At 42.7% G+C, this 18,569-nt stretch overlaps 2 protein-coding genes across 2 annotated transcripts in view; one reads left to right on the plus strand and one right to left on the minus strand.

Moving 5' to 3' along the window:
- Nucleotides 1-734: 734 nt before the first annotated feature.
- On the plus strand, nt 735-16,660 carry FBXO40 (F-box protein 40). The gene is made up of 4 exons (XM_028110563.2): nt 735-835; nt 2,820-2,943; nt 9,078-10,988; nt 13,429-16,660. The coding sequence occupies exons 1-4, from the start codon at nt 735-737 to the stop codon at nt 13,642-13,644; spliced, it is 2,352 nt and encodes a 783-aa protein (XP_027966364.1). The 3' UTR covers nt 13,645-16,660.
- HCLS1 (hematopoietic cell-specific Lyn substrate 1) overlaps nt 15,706-18,569 on the minus strand; it is a 29,251-nt gene continuing 26,387 nt past the window's right edge. The window contains exons 13-14 of the mRNA XM_028110664.2: nt 18,453-18,521; nt 15,706-18,253 (exon numbers count right to left, since the gene is read on the minus strand). Coding sequence (XP_027966465.1) covers nt 18,117-18,253; nt 18,453-18,521 — 206 coding nt within the window. The 3' untranslated portion in view covers nt 15,706-18,116. The remainder of the gene's footprint in view (nt 18,254-18,452; nt 18,522-18,569) is intronic.

Here is an 18,569-nt window from a genome sequence, read left to right on the forward strand (position 1 = left end):
TCAACTGACACCTTCTTTTTTCCCTTAATGAACAGAACAATGTATGTAGGTAAACAATAAAAATGACAAACCTGCACCCAGGAAACAAAGATGCCTCAATCTGCCTTTGTGGCATCTGAAAGATCCTCCAGCCTGGATGCAGTACTGTTTGAATTCCTAAGAGCTGAAGTAATGAATGTGGTGAATACAAGGTGCCATAGTGGGGCGATTTCAGAGGGACTCACATTCTTAAAGGAGTAAGGTAAGACTTTTTTCTTAAATGGAGTTTGAAGATTATTAAGCTGACAGTGGAATATAAGATACCTTGGAGTGAGGGAGAACTGAACATGGAAAGGCCAGCCAAAATTTGCACGAGTGATGGGAAGACAAAAAGACCTAGACTTGGAGGTGACCATGAGGATGACCTTCCTCATAGGGGAGAGATAACAACTGAGTGACCCTTTCCCAGCTTTATCTCATTTGTCATAATCCCATGGGCTATTATGAACAGTACTTTATAGGTGAACAAATTAGCTTTAGGGAGACTAACTTGTCAAAAATTACTAGCTAATACATGAGAGTGTTCATTAATTTACTTTATACTGGAGGGGGGGTGTCAGATAAGGCCTCTTGTGGAGGTAATATATAAGCTGAAATCTAAAGAGCAAGAAGGAGCCCATAACACAAATAAAGAGCAAGGGGAGAATTTTGGTAGAAAGAACAAACACAAAGGCCCTACACAGGAATAAGTGACAATGCTAGAGCTAAGTGCTCAAAGGAAAGGTGAGATAAAGGAGGCCAGCAGTGGTCCACAAATGAGGGGACACTCATGCAGGGCCTTGTGGACCAAGACAAGGTATCAGAGTTGATTCCTTGTGATGGGAATCCACTGGAGAGTCTAGGTGGGAATAGTGACCTAGTGTTAAAAGTTGTTGAAATCTTTCTTAAACTCCACATATGAGTGAGATCATATGGTATTTGTCTTTCTCTGACTGACTTATTTCACTTAGCATAATATGCTCTAGCTCCATCCACGTTGTTGCAAAAGGCACGATTTTGCTTTTTGATGGCTGAGTAATATTCCATTGTGTGTATGTATGTATGTATGTATGTATGTACGTATATATGTATATATATATATGTATTGTACAATATACATTGTAAATGTGTGTGTGTGTATATATATATATATATATATATTTTTTTTTTTTTTTTTTACCACATCTTCTTTATCCAGTCATCAGTTGATGGACATTTGGGCTCCAAAGGAAAAAAAAGGAGAGAGGGAAACAAGCCATAAGAGACTCTTTTTTTTTTATATTTTTTAAAAGATTTTTTATTTATTTATTGACAGAGAAAGAATGGTAGAGAGAGAGCATGAGAGGGAAGAAGGTCAGAGGGAGAGTCAGACTCCCTGCTGAGCAGGGAGCCCGATGCGGGACTCGATCCTGGGGCTCCAGGATCATGATCTGAGCCGAAGGCAGTCGCTTAACCAACTGAGCCGCCCAGGCACCCGCCATAAGACACTCTTAATGATAGGGAACAAACCGAGGGTTGATGGAGGGAGGTGGGTGGGGGATGGACTAAATGGGTGATGGGGATTAAAGAGGGCACCTGTTGTGATGAGCACTGGATGTTACGTGTAAATGATGAATCACTGAATTCTACTCCAGAAACCAATATTGCACTGTATGTTAACTAAAAATTTTTTTAAAAAAGTTGTTGAAATCACTCTTTCTGCTGGTGAATATAGTACAGAGCACCAGATGGGAGGGGTGAGACTGATTATAGTCTTTTGCACCAGACTGGATAAGCAATGATGGTGCTGGGACACAGGCAGTGGTGGTGGAGTTGGAAAGAAATGGACAGGAGTGCCCAGTGCCCTTTTGGGTCTTCCCCCAAGGCCTTCCCACCTAACTGGCCTTCCTACCTAACTTGTAGGAAGGAAGACCCTTCCTGTGTAGGACCTTATGCTAGTTCCTTTGTGATTGGGAGCATGAAATCAACCAGCTTCTAGCTCAGTGGTTCTTAAACTTGAGTTTACAACAGCATCAGTTGGATGTAGTTGTTCTGATTCAGTAGGTCTGATTTGGTAGGGTCCAGTAATTTATATTTCTAACCAGTTTCTAGGTAATACTGACACTGTGGGTCAGGGTACCACACTTTAAGGGCCATTGTTCTAGCTGACTCACCTTTCTTACTACCTTACTCCTTTCTGAGTGGTCCACACAGCACCACAACCTGTATCAAATGTTTCTCCCTTGCCAGGTTCTAAAGTATCCCCTATTTCTGTAAAGAAATATCCATCCCTTAAACTCATGTACCTGGTCCTTCCATCTACTCATATTCCACTTAAACTCCATCCAGTACAACCAGTAAAATCTAGTTGTGTAGATTTTTAAAACTATTTAAGTTTAAATTTTATTATTTTGACTGCTCTCTCCTCTATCCAGGGGAACTTTAAAACATATTTTGGGGAGAGTGTTTCAGAGAGTGTTTTGACCATAGACTTTACTGAAGTTCATTTTTAAGAGGAGGGAATGTATTGCCTTTTCAGACAGGAAATAAGAATTTAAAGGTGAACATAGGAGCATAGAAACTAAAGGAGGAAATGGCACCTGGATAAAAATATGTTGTTTCAGGCATAGAATTTTGTCAACTTTTTCCACAGTGAAGAGTTTCTATAATGCACGTGCTTTAATTTAGTAGGTTTTTCAGTTTAAATCTTAAAATCTGTATTATATTAGAGATTTTAACCCTAAAAACTTTACTTTCATATGTGTTCTACCTCCAATGCGAAGCCATGGGACCTGGATACTTTTCGTATTTCCTCTATTCAGATGGGGCACAGTATGGGATGTGGCCCAGAGAAGAACAAAAAAAAATCATCATGGGGATGAAGGTGCTTTCTATGAACTTCCTATGAATGAAGATCATCCAGATCCTCTACAATCTGGAAAGATTGTAGGTGTATACACCTTTCTGTGCCCAACTGGAGGAAGAGAGGCTCTGCCCTGATGGGCTCTAGTCATGGGCTTGCTTTCTTCCCAAATCATGGGGATAGACTACATGTCTTTGTGGGTCTCTGAGAGATGCAGCATGATATAGTCAAGAGTACAGAGTTTGAAACCAGATAAACTTAGGCTTCTTTGTGTTCCACTGGAAGGGTGTAGGCATCTTTGTGTTCCAATGGAAAGGGTAAAACCCACGTCTCATGGCCATTGTGAGGATTAGATGAGATGTTATGTAAAGAACATGGTAGGCACTAAAATCTTACTACTCTTTCTCCCTGACATCCAAAATGTAGAAAAATCACTCAATCTAGGAAAGTCAGACAAACACTGTGGAGGATAAGGATCCAGTCACTGCACTAGAATGGAGATTAGGAGAACAAGGCATCTTATGTCATAAGATAACCAATGATATATTTATATATATATTGATCATCTTGGGGCAAGACCAACTGGCTACAACCTAAGATGATCAATCAAGTATCTAAGTTTGTGTGGGAATAAGAGGTTTCCTGGGATCTGGAACTTTCAGAACTAAAACCAAGAGTCTCAGGCAAACCAGGGCAATGGTCATGTTGCTTACCCAGCAATAACTAGACAATTGAGAATTTTGGATCGTCCTTTATCTCAGTGGGAATTTTCCCCTACATATACAACAAAAGGTTCAGCTATGGGTTTTTTATGCCCTTAGGTTATGTTTATCTTTATCCTCCCCTCGACTGTCAAATTTCTCCAAAGAGTGGTCTCCACTTACTGTGTCTTCCTGCTCAGCCCATGTCCTCTCTCAAAGTCACTTATTTGGTGTATCTCCAGAGCCTGGCAGAAGATCTTTAAATAGCATAATTAAAAACAAAACAAACAAAAGAAACAGCATCTTTGTTGCCTGTGTGCATTGTTTTTCTTTTCTCTTAAAGGGATATCTTCAAATAGCGTCAAAGACATGGAGAGCAACAGGGCTCCCCCACAAATGTTTCCAGCTTCAATAGCACTGTTCACAAGAACCATTCTTTGTAGAATGATTTGTTGTAGAATGATTAATTGTAGAATTAATTCTTTGTAATGCTGAAGGATAGGAAATGATTAGGCTTAGAGTTCATCACCGCTGTCCCTCCAGCCAGACATATCCCTGCAGCTGGGGCAGAGTTCTCACTACACACATGTAGAGCACACAGAACAAGCTAGACCTGCTTTTCCCTTCCCAGAAACTAGTCTCAACTTTGTGACAGAGCCAGGCTGGCAAATAAGAAGTTGAACATTCCTGCTGCTGGTAGCTTCTTTCCTGTAGCTGTATTCCATTTGGGATTTGCCTCTTCTTTCCCACCTAAAAACCAGTAGGGGACTCTGAATCATCCAGACTCCATCTTTATTCATGAGTGTCTTTTATGCATAGAAAGCAGATAAGCACACTCTCCCAGCCAGGGCGCAGGCCCTGCTAATATTGGAATGTGTGTTTAATGGCTTCCCTCTCCCCTCTAAGCAAATACCACATTTTGAATGGCAAGGGTCCCATTGCACAACTGAAATGCCACATTTGCTCTGGCAAGAGCTCTTTGGGGACCTGCCATGAGCAGTGGGATTGTTAGCATTGTTCTTCATCTTGAGGCAACATTCCAGGCTATTGTTCACACTTTCCCTCACATCAGGCCACATGGTTCTGACTCTTCCCTCTCTGGCCTCTCCTTCGGCTTTACTTCTCCTTACTGTCTCAAAAGGGGTCCTACTCAGCCAGGTACTTCATGGCTCAGATGCCTATTCTGTGTTCTTCTTTCCCCAGTCATGGCTTCCTCCCTCACTTTTAAGTGAATAATTCTCAAATCTGCATCTTTCCATTCTGTCCTCATCTTACCATCCACATGGTCTGTCATCACCTTAAGCCACTTGTATTAAACTTGTGGGGCTCATCTTTCCCCCCCAAAAAACAATTCCCTCTGCAGACTTCTGTTTTTCTCAGAATTACATGCAATATTCTCTCTTCCTAGTTCAAAATCTTGGCATCAAAATTGACTCTTTCTTCCCCATCTCCAGCCAGAAACAAAAATGCTGGGATTCCCTTGTGATGCCCGTCCTCTGCCTCACCTTGCCTAACTCCACCACCGTCAGTCCTACCCCTGCAGCTTCATCGCACTGTCCACGAAGTAGTTTCTTGCTCCAAGTCCTTCCCTGCCATCCCGCCACTGCCGGTTAACGCCCCAGTCACAGTGTTTAACGGTCCCTTACTGAGCACCAAATAATTCCAGCTGCGTTAGCCTCTCATTTACGAATTTTCACAGGAAGTCTTCAGTGGACTCCCCCGCCCCCGCCCAGGAGTGGTCAATCTAGAATATAGCAGAAGCCTAACTGAATGTTCAGTTGTATGTTAGAAGGTCCAGTAGCTGGGCTTTTGCATCCAAAAGATGTCCTCTTGCCCGATCCTATTCTGCTCCATCTCAGTCCTGCCCTCACAGCCCTTTCCTCTGCTCAATTCCCTCTCTGGCTTTAACACCTTCATTTATCTTCTCCTGGGCCCTGAATCTGCTTGATGGTCTCACTTGCAACTTCTCGCCTGCCTCTTAATTCAGGCTTTTAGGGATATAGGACTCTTTGCCACAATCCCTCTTTCACACTCAGTCGTCCCAGTGCATAAGAATCAGATGGGTAAGGTGTTAAGGATGTGAATTCCAGACACACCTCTCACTTAAGTCAGAGGCACAGCCCGCATAGCAGTGCTGTCCAATAGAACTTTCTTTGCAGCTGGAAATGCTCCGTGCTGTGTTGTCCAATAGAGTAGCTACTAATCATATGTGGCACCTGAAACTCGAAATGTAGCTAGTATGACTGAAGAACTGAATTATTAATTTTATTCCATTTTGATTAAATTCAAATAGCCACATGTGGCTGGTGGCTGCCATTTTTATAGTGCAGATTTATAGATTTAACAAGCATCACAGCTGATTCTACTGAGCAAAGGTGTTTAAGAACTACTTAAACAAGCAGTCCAGGTGATGCTTATGCTCCCTTACTGGCACACTGCAGGTAATCAACAAATGTTTGTCGAAGGAATGGATGAACAAACGAAAATATGAACAAGTCAAAATATAATTTCCTTGAGACTTAAGGCTGTCTCTTCTGAGAAAAAAAAAAAGTTGAGGGGACTTATCCAAATTGAAAGAGTTTAAAAAGACTTACCACCCAAACATAATAAACTGACCTTAAAGGGATCCTGGCTCAAAAGTTTAAATTAAAAAAAAAAAGTATAGAAGATATTTTTTGGCATTTTTGGGACAATTGAATAAATTTGAACACAGACAGCAGATTACACAATATTAGAAAATATTTTTTAGTTTTTCTTAGGTGAGATAATGTTATTGCAGTTACAAAGGAAAATGTCCTTAGTCTTAGGAAATACATGCTGAAGTACTTAGGGATGAGGTGTCATGATAACAGCAATTTATTTTCAAGTGGTTTGGCAAAAAGTGTGTGTGTGTGTGTGTGTGTGTGTGTGTGGAGAGAGGGAGAGAGAGAAAGCAAAAGTGGCAAAATGTTAACTTTTGGATCTAGGTAGAGTACACGGGTGTTCATTGTATACGTTCTTTCACCTTTCTTATGTGTTTGAAATTTTTTTTAAAGATTTTATTTATTAATTTATTTGAGAGAAAGAGAGAGGAACAGCATGAGAAGGGAGAGGGTCAGAGGGAGAAGCAGCCTCCCCGCTGAGCTGGGAGCCCGATGTGGGGCTTGATCCCAGGACCCTGGGATCATGACTTGAGCCGAAGGCAGTCACTTAACCAACTGGGCCACCCAGGTGCCCCTGTATTTGAAATTTTTTAAAAAGTTGAAGGAAAATTCACTCACAATGAACAAACAAATCCTAAAGTAAAATAAAATAAAATTACAAAATACTGCATTTTCTGACTTTTGGGTGCTAACTCCACCCCACCTACCCACCCCAACCCCACTCCATCCCAGACTAACACAGTGCTGACATTATGCTACAAATTCTCTAGAACAGGTGCAGCAAACTGGCAAGCTATAGATCCTATGTAACTTGCATACATGTTTTTCCTTGGCCCAAATAGAGAGGTTTTTTAGAAAAATTAAATGAGTTGCCAACTTCAAAATTCCAAGGATTTTTACCTTGATATGTTATGTAACAAAATTTTTGCAATATAATTAAATATAAATATATATATATAAATATAAAACACTTATTTTATAATAGCAAACATGCATTCATCAAGTCTACGAGACAAGTACCATTCTAAGAGTTTCAGGTATTTAAATCATTTACTCCCCACAACAGCAGTTTAGTACAATAGTACCTATTGTACTATTCTTATTCTATTATTAGGTACTATTATTATTCTCCCTTTACAGATGAGGAAAATGATGAATGAGGACATTAAGTAACTTTTCCAAAGTTTCACAACTACTGATTCCTAGTGCTGGGTTAAATCTTATATAGTCTGCCTCCTAATCACTACACCATCCCACCACTTGCAAAAATCTGTATTCCCAGTTTCTCTGGAAAAATCAGATGATCCGGCAACAAATTCCCATATGGGACCAACTGACCAGAGCCAAGGAGCTAGATTCTCCTGAGGCGGGGCATCTTCTCTTCTACACGCTAGAGTCCCCACTCGGCCCACCTCTGGGCCCTTGAGGTCTGACCCCTGCTGTAGCCATGGCACAGGTGAATTCACCATGGTGAAGGACAGTTGGTAGATATATCACAGACATTTGTACACTGCCCCAGACCAACCTGGATATCAGGTTGTGGGCATGAAGCTCTAGTGGGAGAGAAAGCTAGAAGGTTAACTTGGGCCAGAAGAGCATGTGGCAGTGATGGGTTGTATGGATGGGTGGAATGTCAGGATAATTGTTGGTATACAATGGAGAAAAGTTACAAGAAGCAGAAGATATACATCCCATGGCTGGTAAGATGCCCATCAGAGGACAGTGTGGGTCAGTGAGAAGAGTGTGGGCCAACATGGCCCACGATTCCTTCGCTTAGCAGCTCTATCACCTTGGACAAGTTATTTAACTTCTCCAGCTTCCATTTTCTGGACTATAAAATGGGCAACGCCATTTATCTCCAGGGTGGTGAAAGGATTTAAATAAGAGTATGCAAAGTCTCTTTGACTCCTGTTCATATACATAACCAAAATGCTTTTCTTACTAATCATTTATATTTTCATGTTCTCTCCTAGATTTACAAAGCAAGAAGAAATTAGGAAGCTATGGTAAGTACCAGGTGCTTATTGGATCTTCATCGTTCAGGGGTCCAGATCTGGCTGGCTTCATTTAACCTGTAGCCCAACAGCTGGCAGATTTGCCCTTATGGTTTGATGATATTTATTGACTTTAGGCCAAACCAGAGATGTTAGAGCAGAACTTAGAAGAAATTGACATGGAGTAGGGGAAAAGCAGAGAGCTGAGAAAGATTTGTGAGCAGAGATTTTTAGTTAAACTTTAAAAATGAAAAACCCAAACATCCAGCAATACACTAAACGGCTGATAATTCCTTCCTTCAGCAAACTGAGTATCTATGATGGTCCAGGTGCTGGGTCACAGATGTGAACAAAATTAGACATGGCCCCTGTCTTTCCAGCACTGGGGAGATAGCTGGTTAAATGAATGACAGCACACTCACTCTGGAATGTTCACTACCATTAAGAAGACAGTTTGCAAAGAATCATTAATAAAACAGTATGGTCTCATTCTATAATAGAGACTTAAAAGCAGGATGCAGAACTGTATCCATAGTATTAATGGGGTCATATAAATCACCCATAATCCACAACTCAAAACAATTATCAACAGTGTAGTCCATTACAGTCAGCTTTTTTCTTTTTCTATTCTAAACACATCTACTATATACATAGAATAAACTATTGGAAAATGAAGAAAAGAGTGTTGGTAGTTGTTATTCGTGGGTTGTGGGATTATGAGTGATTTTGCTTTCTTCTCTATGATTTTCTAGATTGTCCAAGGTTCCCATAATAAGCATGTATAAACAGGAAATGAGTCAATTAAAACACAGTCACAGACATGCATAGAACTTCTCTTCCCCATTTGTTTTCTCTTTCTCCTTGCCATTGATGTCTCTAGGGCAGGGCACGCAGGCCTCTACCTGGGCAGCACAGGCATTGTGAGAAATGCTTTAACCGTCACTGCCACATTCCTGTGGAGCCTGATGTTTCCTGTCTGGTGATAAACTGCCACCTGTCCTGTGGTGCCATCTTCCACATGTGCAAAGAGGCAGAGCATGAGCTCCTTTGCCCTCTAGAGGAGGTTCCATGCCTCAACTCCGAATATGGCTGCCCCCTTTCCATGTCCCGCCACAAGCTGGCCAAGCACTTGCAAGTGTGCCCTGCCAGTGTGGTCTGCTGCTCCATGGAGTGGAATCGCTGGCCAAATGTGGACTCTGAAACAACCCTTCATGAGAACATCATGAAAGAGACCCCCAGTGAGGAGTGTTTGGATACAGCTCTGGCCCTCCAGGACCAGAAGGTCCTTTTCAGATCTTTGAAAATGGTAGAACTTTTCCCAGAAACTAGAGAGCCCACTGAGGAGGAACCTACTGTGAATGGTGAAGCCAGCTGGGAGGAAATGGGAGGAGCAGTGGGTGGGGCAGAAGCCAGTTTGGTACCACATGGATCTCTATCAGCAACTAATGGAGAGATGGCAGAACTGAGTCAAGAAGAACGAGAGGTGTTGGCCAAAACCAAAAAAGGGATGGACCTAACCAAGTTTGACAAGTGGGAAAACATATTCAGCAAAGAGCATGCAGCCTCTGCTTTAACAAGCTCATCGGTAGGCTGTGAGAGCAAGAGTGAAAACAGCCCAGGGAAAGAACAGATTTCTAGCAACAATAATGTGGTAGGAGAGGATGCTCTCAAAGAGAAAGAACCGCAGGAAAACCAGAAGCAGCAGGACTTTCATGGAGCCCTGGAAACAACAGGGCTCGCCCCTTGGCAGGATGGTGTTCTGGAAAGACTGAAAACAGCTGTGGATGCAAAAGACTATAATATGTATCTGGTGCACAACGGGAGGATGCTTATTCACTTTGGTCAGATGCCTGCTTGCACACCTAAGGAGAGAGACTTTGTTTATGGCAACCTTGAGGCTCAGGAAGTGAAGACTGTTTATACCTTCAAGGTTCCTGTGAGCTACTGTGGGAAGCGGGCTCGTGTTGGAGATGCCATGTTGAGTTGTAAACCAAGTGAACACAAGGCAGTAGACACTTCAGATTTAGGGATTACAGTGGGGGACCTACCCAAATCAGATCTCATCAAGACCACACTCTTGTGTGCTTTAGAAAGAGAACTTAAAGGTCATGTCATCTCTGAATCCAGGAGCATTGATGGGCTGTTCATGGATTTTGCTACACAGACATACAATTTTGAGCCAGAACAGTTTTCCTCTGGGACAGTGCTGGCTGACCTCCTAACCACTGCCAACCCAGGGGGGCTCCATGTGGAACTCCACAGTGAGTGTGTGACTAGGAGACACAACAAGAGCAGCTCTGCCTTCACTTTTACTTGCAACAAATTCTTCAGGAGGGATGAATTCCCCCTACATTTCAAGAATGTCCACACAGACATTCAGTCATGTCTCAATGGCTGGTTCCAGCATCGATGCCCCCTCGCCTACTTGGGATGTACATTTATTCAAAACCATTTCCGTCCCCCAGGGCAAAAGGCAAAAGTGATCTATAGTCAGGAGCTCAAGACCTTTGCCATCAGGCCAGAGGTTGCTTCAGAGCTGAGTGAGACAAAGAAGAACCATCTCTCAGGCCATGGAGGGAAAAGCCAGAATTGTCTAACCAGCCTGCCGCTGGAGGTTTTGCAATACATTGCTGGGTTCTTGGACAGCGTCAGTCTGTCCCAGCTTTCCCAGGTGTCTGTGCTGATGAGAAATATCTGTGCTACTTTGTTACAAGAGAGAGGGATGGTCCTCCTGCAGTGGAAGAAGAAGAGGTATTCTCACGGAGGCACCTCCTGGAGAGTCCACAGAGAGGCAAGTAAACCCTAATTCATTTATCCATTCATTCAACAACTGTTTAGTAAGAGCTTTCTGTGTGCCAAGCACTGTACTAGGCACTGGCATTGTACTAGGTTCCTGGGAAGACGACATAATCCCTGAACTAAAGGAGGTCATTCTAGTAGGGAAGACAGACCTATTGACATATAAATGACAATACAGATGGTAGTACCTGTTTATCTCATTGTATGTGTCCTGGATATCTTCTGTTTGCTCACATGATTCATTCTTCAACCTGTCCACTGTGATCAGTCCCCCAGGAGGCTGATCTCTACAGACTGCCTCAATCAGCAACCTTACCCTCCAGCTTCCAGCTGGGCTAATCTAATGGGAGTGTGTCAGTGGGAAATTGGAGGGAGGAAGAATGAGTTGACAAATCTATTCTTCTGGCTTCCTCCCTGTATTCATTCTCCCCTCCATGACAGTTAGCACTGGCCATGTCCCTCCACTGAAGGTGACTGTATCAGGTGACTCTCTCCACACAATTACTCATTCTTGGTTCCAATGACCTCCTTTCTTCTTCCCTTTCAGGCCCAGGGTATTAACACTCTAGATTGTTACTAGCCCGGGTACTGCATTATATCTTGTGGCTTTCCTACACCCTGCTCACACATTTGCATATCGTTATTTTTTTTTCATTCTCTTCAAATTACCCAGTTTAAGTGTGCCATCTGTTTCCTGCCTGCAGTCTGATACAGTACGCCAACAAATTCTCCTCGGTCCCATATCAGCTAATATAAAAAACAACAAAACAGTTTTTGCCTTTGTTAAAGACATTTTGAAATTCTAAAATAATTTGGTCCACTGATCTCTCCTGGTTCAAATATCTATTTACCTTCTCAAAAAATTATGCTGTATAAACCAAAGAATCTTTCCCTTTGGAAAAATTTTATTCCTTTTTCCGAATCTTGCTGAACTGCATCATAACTTCTATTAGCTTATACCATACAAAAGTGAAACTCCTAATTCATCATTTATGAGATGCCCTTAGCATCCTTTCCCATGGTAAATATGTGGTAATATGAACCACAAATTGATGGTACCCATTTAGGTCAATAATTCCATAATCTCAGTGTTGAATTTCTTCCCAAAATGTGGGTGTGTGCAAACTGGCACTGGAGAGTTAGAGTTGTTTACCCATATTTTCACTGATTGACTGTGTCTAAAACATCTTAAATGTTTTCCGTTATTTATTCCCTGAGCAGTCTTCTCCAAAAAACAATTATGAGACTCTCCTTCATGTATCCAGGCCTGCATCCATGTGTTAAACACTGACTGCCACCCATCCACATGTTAGGGATAAACATGGGTAAGACTGAGATCCTGCCCTTAGGAACTGTATGGTCTAGAACGTCTAATATCTTCCTCTATAAAATCAGATGCAAATAATCTACACATTAGAAATGCCATTATTTTTTGGCTCATGTTTTTTCCTAATTGATTGCTGACCACTCCAGAATATCATTTGAGACAAACTAATTTCCCTTTAGAAAGGAAAAAAGAGAATTTAGTTGGCGCTAAAGGATGCTTATATTAAAATGGCTTTTTTAAAGTAAAAACAGAAATAGTCCTAAGATCCCCAGAAACGCTTTTCTTATATTGGAACAATGATAAGAAACTGAAGGTAAAGTGTCAAGTTGAAAGTATGGTATTAGGTTATGCCTACCCTCATAGCCAGATTTTAAAACTAGTGACTTTGCCACCACAGCCTAGGTAGAAAGGCCAAAGGGGGTTTTTGTGCCAGACACTTAGATTTCTCCTGAGGTTTCTATTCTAGTGAGACTCTTCTTAGTTAGGATACTTTTAGTTTTAAGCAACAGAAACCAATTTAACATGGCATAAATAATAAAGGGAACTTTCTTCCAAACGCAATGGCTCAGGCAAAGTTTGATCTAGCAGCTCAAAAATGCCCCCAAATGACCTTTTTACTTTCTATTTCTTACCTCTACTTCCTCTTTAGTGGCTCCATTCTAAGACAACAGCTCTCCCTTGGCGGTCCCTGGGGGCTGCCAGCAGCACCTAAGACTGAAGTTTCACAGTTCAAGTGCAGAGGGAAAAAGAGAATCTGCTTCTTGATATCTCAAGCAAAAGTCCTAGGGTAGAGTCTCATTGACACGAATTGTCCTGATGTGAACCATGTGTCTTTCTAGAATGGATCACTGTGGCTGGTGCGGGGGGGGGTGTGTGTGGTAGGCATTCCCACCCAATTACATGGCTGGCTGGGAAGTTAATCAGTTGGAAGGGTGAGCTAGGAATTGGATGCTGACGAAGGAGCTTACAAATGTCTGCAGCAGCCACTAAACACTCTCTGGAAGCTAAGAACGTGAAGAACAGAAAGGTATTATACTCTTCAAATAAAGCCAGCCCGAGGGTATTGCCCCAGTGTTAACTTTTGAACTTCCATGTTTCCTAACAGATCTGGCAATTCAGCAGCCTCTTCTCCAAAATCAAGAGCTGGGAGTTTAATGAAGTTGCCTCCATGTCTGAACACCTGAAGGCCTGTCCTTTCAATGTTGTAGAGCATAAGACCGACCCAATTCTTTTGACCAGCATGTGTCAGCTCCAGGAGCCAGCCCAGGAGAGCTTAGTCACCACCTTTAGAGCCAGACCACGAGGAAGACACACCCGCTAAAGATTCAGATGCCACCATTCTTGGATTCACCCTCTGAGTTACTAAAAGTAGGACAGAGTGTGATTTTGAGGACTTTCTTCTGTAAACTGCATACATGCTTATCTAGGTGTATTGGAGCATGCACTGCCCTAAACCTGAGCAGTTGCACAAGGTCTAAGAATTTCCCAAGCCTTGGCTTGTACACTTGCTATAAGGGCCATACTGATAACTTATTTCCTTCCCCCACCTTTTTTTTTTTCCTAAAACAAATCAGTCTGAGGAGAAAATAGATAACTTGAGGCCACTAGAAAGATGAGCCCAAGTCTTAGGAAACAAGAGAGCAGTGAAATTACATAACCAGCACAGGCCTGTGCTTTTGTGGAGAACATTTTAGTTGATAAGCATTTTCAAATATAGAGGGCAGGTAATGCAGGAGGGGGCACTGAGGTGTGTCCCAGGGCACCCAGGGTGAAGGGCACATGGTTTGACGGTTCTGGAGCTGGGGTTATCTTGATGGTTAAGTCCAGGTCTTCTTTTAGTCACTCCACCGCCTGTAAGCCCAGGAAGTCCAAGCACAGCACAGCCCAATAAAATGGAGACCTTAGCTGAGCACAGCAGCCTCAAGGGCATCACAGGCCAAAGAATGAGAGGCAGAAATGAGGTCGCAGAGTTTGTTGTGGAGAATCTTGGCAATATGTAGAAGGACAGCCTTGCAAAATGAGAAAGAGTCCAAAGGAGACATTGAATTAATGGAGAAAACTAGCACCAAAAGCCACAAGACTACTTTTAAACATGTCAAAAATGACCTAAGAGTCAAGTTTCTTTTCTTCTTAAAATTATATTCCAGGTGTGGATTAGGGATAGCATAGCACCAGCCTGAGCTAGCTGAGATGACCGCAAGACACTAACACCAACTTCAGCGTCACGCAAGAATGCATGCCCGGAGAGATCATACGTTTGGCAAAGTCCAGACAAAGCCCATTGCAGTTCCTGTGGCACCAGCCACCAGGTCCCAGACACCACTCGAGTACCTGGTGGGGGACCATGAGAAGGAACACTCCTGAACATAGTAGTTTCTTGTAATTGCTCCTACCTATTGTTGTTCATGACTCCAGTCTGTCAGAAATGGGTGATACGTTGGTCTTGGGTAACAAACAGTGAATACTCATGAAAACAAGAGTAAAATACATGATAGAAACTGCCATCCCCTTAAGCAGGGTTTCTCAGAACTACTGACATTTTGAACTGAATAATTTTTTGTTGTAAGGGACTGTCCTGTGTGTTATAGGATATTGGGCAACATCTTTGGCCTCTATTCAATAGATACCAATAGCACTCCCACTGCTGTAACAACCAAAAGTGTCTCCAGACATTGCCAAATATCCTCTGGGAGTGAAATCACTCTGGGTTGAGAACCACCCTAAACAATGTCATACCAGCGGCAGTAACTTAGGATAAGTTTTTAGTACAAAAAATCTTACATAATGATCTACAATGGTTATGATTTTATGTAGCTCTTCTTTATTTACTAGATAAGTTTTAGACAGACGTGATTTTAAGTTGGGAGCCAGATGGAGCTGATTGTTTGGTGTGGCTTTATGTCCTTAAGTCATGTGCAAAAAAATAAATCTTTTCAGCTCTCTCCAGATATAGCAGAAGCAGGGCATATTGAGCTATTTATCTTGTGTTTCTTTCCCTCTCGCCTGAATCAGTGCCATTTTCCCAGCAGTCCTCAAGCAAGTGAGAAAGAAGGGAAAAGGAAGACAGGTATTATGGGGAAGCAGAGAACAAAGAATTAAACAACAAAAAGAAAAAGAGTCTAGTCAATATGGATGCTTTTCGTTGCCTGGGTCTCCCTCAGAACATGGTCCAGAGCTGGTATAGATGAAGTAGAAGACACTTGTGAGAAGAGTCAAGGAGGTATTAGAGCAAGTCCCAGAGTAGAAACATGCTCATCTTTTCATTATCATGCACCACTTGATACTAGTTGGTAAAGTAACTCTTATGTTTCTTAATCCTTTTTGCTTGGTTTATATTTCACATTTTTATATAAGGTACCATTTTCTAAAAATACAACTAGAGTGTGAGCTATGATTTTATTCAGTGAAGATGAGTAACTGGAAACAACTGAACACTGAAGCGGGAAAAAAGGAAAAGTTCTTCTTTTGAATCTAGTTCCCTCCTATCTGGAGAAAGAAAGCTCCTGATGTCCACTCAGGGTCTCTTCTCTTACTAGAAAAAGAGAGAAAGGGGAGCTATTGACCAAGGGAGAGGAAAATCAGGGGGTGCTCTTAGGCAAATGAGAAATAGAGAGAGAGGAAGAGAGCAGAGGGTTTTCCTTCACAACCTGGGCAGCTCAGGGTTCAGGAGAGCAGCCAGGAGACTGCCCGTACCGCTCTGTGGGCTGCATACTTGCAGTTCATCTTTATTTTCCTAGTTGCTGCCTTTGGAGCAATATTGATCAACATCATCAAACACATTTTGTAAGATATCTAATTGAATATGTTGCAGGAAACCAGGGTATTACAGGTGTCCACCGGTCTACACAAACAAGCACATTTTATGGTGAAAGGGCAGTTGGAGCAAAAAGGAAGCCTTTTAGAGAGACTGTGGATCAGACAGAAAATTGGATTCATGAGATGAGGCCGTGGTGAGTAGCATGAGCAGCAGAATTACCTGACAGAGGCAAGACAGCTAGACATGGCCTCAGATTAAGAAGCAGCTGAGCAGAGCGAAAAGGGATAGGAATAGGAGCTTGGCCAGGGAGGTGTCTATGAACAGACTCCTTAATGAGTATCACCACCAAGAAAGTCAATCCAGAGTAGAGATCAGCCAGACGTGGAGGGTGAAGTCTGTAGCACTGAAGCAGAAAGGAAGTTTTTGTCTTATAATGAAGGGAAAAGTGAAAAACAATGTGGGACTTAGAGATGTAACAGGAAAACCACTGTCAAAGTCTGATCTATGTGTGATAGCAAGTCAAATTGAAGTGAAGAATGAGATTGTGTATATCTCTGGTGACTTGCCTCTGGATGTTGGAAATTCCAATGTCTCCAGAAGCAGAAATAAAAGCTGTTTTGCACTCTGGAAGGCTAGCTGGGTGAGTCTTGTAAGTTAGGTCTAAAGACAGATTTGTGATTCACCGGCACAGAGGTCATTGTGGAAACAAAGGAGTGTGTGTCTTAAAGAAAAACCAAGGAACCAGCCTGAGGGAGGCAGTGCTCATGTGAGGAGCTCACCAACTTTATGAAGTCCTAGAGCAATTATGGATATCAGTCACTAATCTTAGCTGCAACTTGATCCCACTGTTTTCTTCATCTTTGCCCCAAATCCCTGACTTTTATTTTGATTTTGCCTAGGATCTCCTATCAGACCTTGCCGAACCCAATGGTCTGGGCCTCTCATTCTTTCTCATCCCCATAATTTGCTTGATGATTTGCTCTTTGCCCACCACTAATTATCCAAATGTATTCACCTCTTTTCCTATCAGCCTTGGCCCTGGACCATAGAAAGAATGCTCATAAGTTTCCTCTATCTGCTCTACTTGGCCATCAGTTTCAGTCATCCAGCTACAAGGAAGCCTGAACTTTCTCTAGTAGAGGCCATTGTCTCTGACCCTAAAACCTCTTAACACCTCATCGGAGCCTGTGGTCCTTTAGCTTTAGTCCTTTTTTATTGGCCAAATCTCCCTTTTCCTCCTTTCAATCCCCCAATTTGTGTTTCTTCCTCAAGAATCATGTCCTAAAAGAATGTACTCATTATTCCCAGAAAGAAGGTGGCTGGCCTCTCACAACTGCTGAAGCCAAAAAAGTTGAACTTCCTGGTCTCCTGGCCCCCCCATCTTACTGCCATTTTCCAGGTCAATGTGTTTTGGATTGGGTTTAGGTACAGTCTAAGGAAAAGGCCCAACCCTTGATATCCAGGGTGCAGGGCAATGGGCAGTGGTAGGAGGGAGTCGTCTAGATGTGCCTGAAAGACGGAAGGAGAATTGGAGCCGTGAGAGTAGGGCCATTAAGGGCTGCATAAAAAGTACTATTTACCTCAGCACAGAAATGAATCATAGTCCCACTTTATTTCTGATGTAACTGAACAGAGAGAAGATTAAAAGATTTCTCCACAGAAAAGGAAAGTGGGCAAATAGCACAGCCAAGCAAACCAGGCAATCTAGACATACCTTCCCATATAAGCAAACCAGGAAGCTCAGAGCTCACAAACGGAGCAAGGCAGAACTTAAGAGTATTTGAAGGAGCATTCATGGGGAAGGAGGAAGGACCACAACATAAACGTGCATGAGCTCATCTAGGGTAGAGAGGACACTGAGTGGAAGGAGACCCCTTCTTCATTTTGTCTCTGCCCCAACCCCTAGTGGAGAGGGAGAAGAAAGTCTGTTTAGAATATCAGGCAACTCATGACACTTGCAGCAGGAATGGGGCATGGGTGGAGGCAGAACAACTTTGGACACGGGAAGTCACCGTGCAGAAGACAGGGAGGGCCATTTACTGGAGGAGCTTGACATAATTTGCAGGAAAGAGTCCAAAGTGGCCATGGCAATGTCCCCGCCACCAGCCCTCGTCCACCATCTCAATGTCAGTGATGATGTCATCAGGATCGAAGGAAATCTCGTCGCTTCCCTCTGGGGAGGCAATTGATGGAATATTAAGATGGTCAAACAGTAATCCTTCCATTCCTGTGCCCACTGTAAACCTCAGGGAGAGAAAGGGGCTGTTCTTCTTGATGCCAAGGCTGGTCCTTCCCTGACCCCCAGAATCCATCTCCCTCTCTCCTAGTAAGGGCCCCCAGGCACCAGACCCCTCAGGCCACTCCAAACCTACCTCCTTGGTAATCATACAGGGCTATAGCTGAGATCCCTGCTCCAGTCCCAGCTGGGTAACCAGATGATTCTGCATAATGAGAGACACAAACCTGGTCTCACCAACATGGAGAAGGAA

This window comes from Eumetopias jubatus, unplaced genomic scaffold, assembly GCF_037043125.1.
Source record: "Eumetopias jubatus isolate StellerSeaLion01/CBP00866 unplaced genomic scaffold, mEumJub1_p1.0 scaffold_1, whole genome shotgun sequence".
NCBI classification, from domain to species: Eukaryota; Metazoa; Chordata; class Mammalia; order Carnivora; family Otariidae; genus Eumetopias; species Eumetopias jubatus.